The following is an 8,323-nucleotide window of genomic DNA, read 5'->3' as shown; positions in this document are numbered from 1 at the left end:
ATTTAGCTGTCTGAGTGCTATCCTTGGTCTTCTTGGTGAGCTCTACATCAGTAGTAGAACGAAAAGTCTCCTTACCATCGAATGGAAGGTCCAAAATCTTGTCTTGCACTTCCTTAGAAAATTTAGTGGCATGCAGCCACGCGTGCCGTGAGGTATCAAACCAAAGCATCAGGCCCCGAGCCGAGGTGTCTACGTGGTGAGCCGCAGCCTCCAGGAGATCCTGGGCCAAGACCCTGGCATCGGAAAGGCCTCCTTTGAAGTCTTCCAACTTCTCGACCGGGATGTGCTCCTCAAACTCCGACAGACCTTTCCACATCCGCATGTTAGCTCCCGCCAATATCAACTCAGCGTTGGCCTGCCTGAGCTGCAAGGCTGAGTTGGCAAAGATTTTCCTCCCTAGGGAGTCCAGGAGTTTGTCTTCCTTTCCCAAGACCTGAGTAGCTGTCGTGTAAGAGGATGCTGCAGGTCTGGATTGCAACGTAGCCGCAGCCACCACTGTGGAGGAGGGAGGCGGACAAGACGACAGAGCCACCTCTTCCGAAGAATGCAGCCTGTACCTCGCGTCAATCTTCTTATTGACAAAAAGTCCTGAGTGTGTCTTTTCCCAGACTCTTCGGACCTCGGCCAGAACATCCTTCTGCAGGAACAGGCTGGTACGCTCCAAGGGAGACAGCGTGAACGCCCCAGAAAGCACGCCCTCCTGCGGAGCAGGTGCCTCGGGCACCAGAACATCAAAAGAAACTCTCAAGTCCAGTACCCGGTCATGAAAGGCTCTGATAGAGCGGGGAAGGTCCTTGTTGTCCTGATCGCCTTGAGGGTCATCTGACAGGTCAGGATCCTGCTGAGCCGTGTCAGGCACTGCCTTGTCCACTGGGGACAATGGAGGCACAGGCGGAAGAGCCTGGGGAGGCACCAGAGGCAAGGGAGGCGCCGGGGGAACCACCGGAGGAACAGGTGGAGCCAGAGGCGCAGGTGGACATATCTCCTTGAAAAGCCCTTTGAAATATTCCCTCATGGGGTCGGTGCGCATAAGCGCTTGAAAAGTACCGAAAAAGGCGTCCTGAGGAGATTGCTTTGGAACCCGAGGAGGCCTCTCATGAGGTGGACAAATCCAGGGACGTAACGGGGAAGGGTGCCACACCGGCCCCTCCACCGACGTATCCACATAAATCAAAGGAGCCGCCCCCGCGGGCAACAAAACATTGTGCGGAAGAGGCATCCGGGTGTTCCAATCAAACTGGCCGGTATGGATGCGCTCAAGGGACCTTAGGTTCACCCAAGGGACTGCGCCCTACACCAGAGGACGATGGTGTAGTTGTAGAGGTAGCTCCTAAAATGGCCGCCGTGGTCGTGGCGGGAACGGGCGCCATTTTGTCCTCATCTGAGGGGAACTGCGGCACATGAGGGAGTGAGGCAGGGGTCCCCGTCGATGGATCAGGGGTCTTAATCTTCGCCTTAACATAAGGAACCTTGGCCGAGCCGGTGCTATGAGGCCTGGAATGTTTTTGTGACATACCAACCGCCAAATTAGCCTTCGAAGGAAGGACCTCGGCACCGCCGGTAAAAGAAGAACTTTGCTTCTTTGCCCCCTCAACAGATCTGGTATCACCACAAGAGCGGGAACGGTGTGCTTTCACTGACAAAGCCTTGTCCGGCCTCTCAGAACTGTTGGTAGCTTTAGCCTCTGAACGAGGGACATCAGACCCAGGCCCGGTAACAGCCGGGCCTCGAACATCCGTTCGGTAACAACCAGCCCAGCCAAGGCCTCGGGGCGCACCCCGTTCTTGAGGGAAGCCGACAGAGGCCTCAGAGCGAGCTCCGGTACCCCACGATTCAGTAGAACTGGGTCTACAAACAGCCCCCACAGGAGGGGCCTCGGAGCGTACTCTGGTGTTCACAGGCCCCTTACGGAGACCCTCAGAGAAAACTCTGGTAGAATTATTAGGCCCAACGGGCAACTCAGGGCGAACCCCAGTGACAGAGCGATCAACGCCCCTCCCGGACCGAGACGAACCCGGAAAGGTATCCCCGGCCGGGGTGCTCTGAAAAGTAAAGAACTTACCGGGCTTTTGTTCTTCTCGTCGATGAACGCCTGAAAATGCGAAGGAGGAGTTCGTTGGAACATCTCCTCCCACCGCTCCAACCGACGTTGAAGTGCCCGGACCGAAAGGGAGTCACAGTAAAAACAGGAGTCCCAACGGTGTTCCGGATCCAAACACTCTAAACAAAGAGGATGGGGATCCACCTTCGCAAAGCGACGGTGACACGATGAACAATCTGGAAAGTCTAATTTGAAAGACAGACAGACTAGTAAACGAACGCTAGCGAGAGCCAGACAGGAAAAAAGGGAAGAAAATCTTCTGAGGATGCAAGTGCGTCTGGCCCCGATCGAGCGGAGAAAAGGACTGATGGGTGATGCGCGGGGCGGAGCCAAGGTGGGCGGGGTTACGGCCGCAATGCCGGGCCCCGCGCAGGAAAGAAAGGGACACATATTTGAAAAAAATGTGGATGCTTTTTACAAAGTGCTCCGGTCCCGTCCCACAGGACGGAGAGATGTCTCACAAGTATGGAGGAAAGGGGACGGGACGTAGGAGTATGAAGAATTGAAGCCTTTGCGACACACTGAGGGTGAAAGGCACTGACCGGGAGTGTTTGACAGACCCTATGGGACACACCCATTTAGAAAAGGGGATGCCACAGAGGTTTGATATGAAAGCCTCAGATAGGGTCCCTGACATTTAGGCTGAGGTAAACAGTTCAGTATTGATGGGGTCTTTGAAAATAGTGTTGAGCGAGAGATCCTACAAGTGATACTGTTCAATTCCTGGTATTTCCAACTGAAACATATAAACTGGGGTTTTGCTTTCATAATATTTACTCCAAGAACAGAACAAAATTGCAATACACACACTTTGAAATTTTACTACAGTGTGGTATGTTAAATCATCACAGTCTTACTGAAGGAATTTAATCATATTGTCATAATAGTCACCAAACCCTTGTAACTACAAATGTTTGTTCATTTTCTGTTGACAGTTACCACTGAATAGAAAAGATTTAGCATTTATTGTATGCATGAGGTATATTGCTATGATTTGGTTGAGCAAGTCTTGATTCCTTGGGGACTGATTTAAAATTAAGCTAGATGGTGAGCCTGACTTGGTTAATCTGGGATTTAAGATATTTTTATATTCTCTACACTAGTAAAATAAACCTGAATGAACAAAACACAGGTTGAGTGCAGCAAATAACCAAAAAAGGATTATTAATATAAACTATAATTCTTGTGCAGAAGGGAAGATATGCATAAGGAAAGAGGTGGTTTGTTATAAGGCTCTCAAAGCAGATAAGTTTTAAAGAAAAATCTCTAAGCAATAGGACTTAGCAGGTAATATACACTTCAGCCCGGTGGAATAAGATTGAGGCTGGCTAATGTGTTCAACTTTCACCCCATTACACAAATCGGGAATATATCCTAATGAAAATTTAAGAAAAACCTTTAGTAATATTAAAGGAAGACTGAATTTTTTTTTTTTTTTTAAAAACAGGCACCCTAGCACAGCTAGACATTTTATTCGTTGTTACCCTGGGCTATGAAAACCTATATGAATCTGATGTCACTCATAAGCATTTCATCTGCATCTTAGACATGATGATTTTTATGGTGGTTGGCAGGGGAAACACCCACTTAATTTAGCCCATCATAATGCATGTTTTTCATGTTCTCTATATAGCTTTCTTACCACCTTGCTGCATCAACAAACTAAGAGCGACTGACTGCCAATAACCACATGACTGTAAAAGCTATGTCTTTTTGGGCATTTAGTTTTTATAAACAAAATGCCATAATAAATTGATTTTGAACACGTACTTGTGTTTTCTTCATGCAGGCCTAATTTTCCATGCGATAATATGCAAGGGATCCACCCACCCAAGGTACCAAGCACAGTAGAGTGTAGGGACAGAACCAGTAGTCTCCCGTTTTTGATCATCCATGCGCCATGTTTGAACATGAAGTCGGTGTCCAATACAGAAATGTCACAGGAAATATTGACCAGGTAGGTTTATGCACAAGCCTAAAGACATCTGTGGTTATATTCTTGAACACTTCAGAGATTATAGCCATGTTTGAAAAGGGTATTGAAGGAAAACATCAAAGTCCATTTTTTCAAATCCCATAACATGGGGTTTTTAAAAACGAATTTTACCGCAATATAGATGGGGGAGTTGGGATAAGGGTATTGAGGTGGTGGGTATGTGGGTGGGGTCTGTAGGTGTCTCCCCCTGCATTAAACTGAAGTGAAATGCATTTAAAATGTTTCAATGTTCTGGGATTCGAAAAAAAAAACCTTGTAATGACATAAATCCTTAAAGTGGTGTGAAATTAGATAAGACGCCATGAGCCAGCACAGCTGCGTGTAGATTGGGGAAACGTAACAGTAAGATGCACTGATCTACCTTGCGTTATGCATGGTGCTACTGCAAAACCTGCTGCAAACAACCCTGCCATTATTTCGCCCAATAGTTTTCGAATTTCACTGTTTACTTTCAGAAGGTATCAGTTGTCCAATAATGGTCTAAAAAATAACTAGAATAATCCCATACTTCCTCAAAACCACAGACTATTCCAACATGCTATTGGTGCAGGACATTTAATAGGAAAGCAAAGTACCTCTTAACATTTTATGGTCTTGAGAGAAGAACAAATGACCAAGGGTAATCAGGATAATTCAAATATTAATATTGTCCAAAAAGAATAATGTGTTCTGGAAAGGAGACAGAATAAATAATATTGATCTTTAATTGAGGTCTTCACTGGCCATCTGGCAATATCTTTTTACCAATCAATCGTGCTTCGTAACTCTAGTGCATCATCTGCATTTATATCACATTATCATCACATTCAGCACTGCACTCAAGTAAGACAAAAACAAGTGTTTTTACCTGAAGAAAATTTATTAACATTTTTCTTTAAACTTTTTTTTCAAAACTAAAAAAACACAAAACAACCTTCAAGATAAAAGGTCAAAGACAGTAATACCAAATGAACCAGCCACTTGGTTTCAGCAGTTACAATTACTATTACAACTGGAAATTATTGCATACACCCAAGGCTCAATTGTGTACCCATTACATTTTGGCAAAATTGCAATCATAGCTTTGGTTGTGTAAGACTTACAGTAGTATTGATATTCTTCTAAAATTAATCAATGATATTTTTTGCAATTTGAACACTACATATTTTATTTAGTCTTTCTATTTATCGCCCATCTCAAAACTGAACATTTAAGATTTATTATGTAGTTAACTATAGCTACTTTTATCAAATCTTATTATGTCCACTGCTTAGGAGCACCTAGGTGATGATAATAAATGAGGGCTAGCCTCTAAGGTCATAATAAACAGACGCCAATACCACCCTAGTGTGAACATGTCCACAATGACTTATCTCAAACCTGAATATCGAAAAACATATGGCTTTCGTGTTGAATACTTTTCTAACCACCAACTCTGGGATATTGCCAAAGCTGTCCTATTTACAATGTGAGCTACCTATAGAAAGACTCGGATATCCAAAATATCCCCTACTAGATGCTGCTCTTTAAATCAATATCCATGTCAGACACAATGGTTATGATATGTAATATATCCGAGTGATCCTGAGCGCTGTTCTCTTTTTAACTCTGCTGCACAGAATTTAACACTGAAATGCCAACATGGGCAGCTGTTGAAATCATGGAGCAGTAGGACTGTAGGAATCTGTTTGATAGCATTATACGCCTTTTTAGAACCGTCGAAGGCTCTGTACAAACATTCTAAGACCTATGTTCAATTACTAAAAGCATAACCTAGCAGTCTACAGGATACATTACACACCTTGCCTCATTTTTACTTGAAAAGCAGCACTGGCTAAACAATTGCATGTTTTCAATGCTAGAGTGCAGGCCCATGTGCATGAAGCTGAATACCTTGTACTGACTCGTTGCGGAACACTACATTTATGTTTGGGTATACAACTATATGAGAAACACGCACCGTCAGATAGTAGCACTAGCAACCACTGGCAGAATATACCAAGTACAAAACTTTGGAAACGTGTAATTGCGCATTCTAGTCAGGCTGAAAGAGAAGTGACCCTGATCAAGCCCTCTATATAAGCTTGGGATTTAAACACATGGCACGTTGCAATTTAAATATGTACGACAACGTGACATGCCAGGACGCCTGTAACTACATAGAAAACTGACAAACGTAAGGCATGTGATCAACCTGCAAGTCTGTATTGTTAATTTACATCTGAAATGTAATTGAAAAAAGATGTTAAAAGAAAATAACTAAAAAGAAATAATTGGGAAATAGCTGATGTGTGTCTATGTACTTATGGTATTCTCATTGTGTAATGTCACATTATTGGTACAACACAACTACACTAGTGACAGGATATTGTCAATTACATCACCAAGCATATATCACACAAGTTTAACAACTTATTTTACCAAAGGCAGTAAAAAATAGTAAACTATGCATCAGTGAAATCACATCAACCTGATGGTATCTGCTCATGACCTACATGGAACTGCCCCACTCCGGCACAATCATATTAAAGTAAAACCCCACTCGAAGCGGATGCCATTCTGTGAAAGGAAAGTAACACCTGCATGAGCGATTTCTCCCCCTCCCCGCACCAGTTACTACTTGACATATACAGAAGGAAAACATTGGCTATACTCTGGGAAGTATTGGAAGTTGTTCCAGTAGACTGGGAAAAACATATTCCCACACATATGCTGCCCCCAAGGCGATTCACAGAGAATTTTGGGGAAATCATATACATCCCAGCACAGAACACAATCATTGAAGCAGATCAGAATCGACAGTTTTTACACAGATGTTCTGCTTGTAATACGGGATGAAATACATAGGTTAGAGGATAAGGATACACGTCCAAAGAGCATGGATTAATACTATTCCTCCAAGATTAGAACATTCCCAAAGAGAAAGTGCTGCAAGAAGCACAAAAATAACATTACTCTAGCCAATACAATTAGACTATGGGGACAATACAAGTCTCCAGAGATGAGAAAAAATGCATGCCTCACATAAGAACAAAAGTCTTTTCTCCCCATCCCTAGGGCTGTAAGTAACAAGGGAGCATTATGATTTAGGAAGACTTGATCAGCAACATAGTAAATATAAAACCATGTGTAAAATCCCTCTGTTGTCCACGGTGGTGTAAACCCAAATGATTGTTATAAGTTGTTAGATATAGTTTTAATGCAAACTTCTCTCATTTGAGCAGGGACTTTTTAACTGCTGCTTTTTCATGAGCAAAGCACAGATCTCCCTTCTGGCCATCTCACAGACGATGCAAACCATAGGCAATACTTGGATTGTTTCCATTTATCTTGCCATGCGATGGTCTGCAACTCATCACATGGCTGGACGTAGGTAATTGTATATTCCCTACAAATTACACTGTTCAGTATTAGAACAGAAAGAAAACTGCCAGTCTTCTGAAGGTAGACAATGTTATAGATTAATGGACTTGTTTCTGTTCAGGAACTAATTTCAAAATGATACATTTGAGAGATGGTTGTGTGTTTATAGATTTAGGTGCCAGACACACAAGACAGGCAGAAACAAACAGATGCACACCTACCTTTAATCGCACACACAAACAAAAATTGTAATGACCACGTGTATATGTTCTAAACATTTAAGGAATGGAGAAAGCCTTAAATCATTAGTCAAAGATTTTGTATAGGCGAGAGCTTGTGCTTTGACTCTAACAATTATTAACGCTCACACACAAGGCAAGAAATCAGTGCATGAAACCCACTACAGCACACCTTATTTGTGAAAATATGAGTCAGATGAACGATTGCGTCATGGATCAAGCAATGGCAGTAGAATTCCAGAAGCACCATTTGCTTTTTGAATGATATTTATTCAGTGCATGGTCTTCCTTTTCCCTTTCTTTTTTCACTCGTTGATAATGGTCTTCTTCTTTTAAGTACCAGACAGGAGGCCAGCGATGGGTCTCAAAATAGTCCTGATTATCTGTGAAAGAAAATTTAACAACATTGAATTATTGTCTAATGAGCCCACTCAATTCTTTGATGAAAAGGTCCTGGTAGCACAAAAAGCGTTGCCATGCTTTCCATGCGGTCCGTATTCAATGAAACATTTCATTTATTTGTTTTGAAAGTATTTGTGCAAAAATGTGCTCAGGATGCAAGTAGTCAGAACTGTTGAATACTCGTTTTCTTCTTTAAATCACCCATTCTGCTAAAAGTATTTGAACAACTGTAATAGGGCAGTT

The 8,323-nt window shown here is 43.0% G+C and overlaps 1 protein-coding gene across 4 annotated transcripts in view; it reads right to left on the bottom strand.

The window, feature by feature from the left end:
- Window positions 1-4,935: 4,935 nt before the first annotated feature.
- The window catches only part of RHOBTB1 (Rho related BTB domain containing 1), a 760,683-nt gene continuing 757,295 nt past the window's right edge, over window positions 4,936-8,323 (bottom strand). For all 4 annotated transcript variants that reach the window (XM_069611207.1, XM_069611209.1, XM_069611206.1 and 1 more), the window contains one exon: window positions 4,936-8,061. In XM_069611207.1, the coding sequence (XP_069467308.1) occupies window positions 7,895-8,061 (167 nt within the window). In that variant the 3' untranslated portion in view covers window positions 4,936-7,894. The remainder of the gene's footprint in view (window positions 8,062-8,323) is intronic.

Source organism: Ambystoma mexicanum, chromosome 8, assembly GCF_040938575.1.
Source record: "Ambystoma mexicanum isolate Mex_15411 chromosome 8, UKY_AmexF1_1, whole genome shotgun sequence".
Taxonomy (NCBI): Eukaryota; Metazoa; Chordata; class Amphibia; order Caudata; family Ambystomatidae; genus Ambystoma; species Ambystoma mexicanum.
This window is presented reverse-complemented; position numbering and strand designations above follow the sequence as displayed.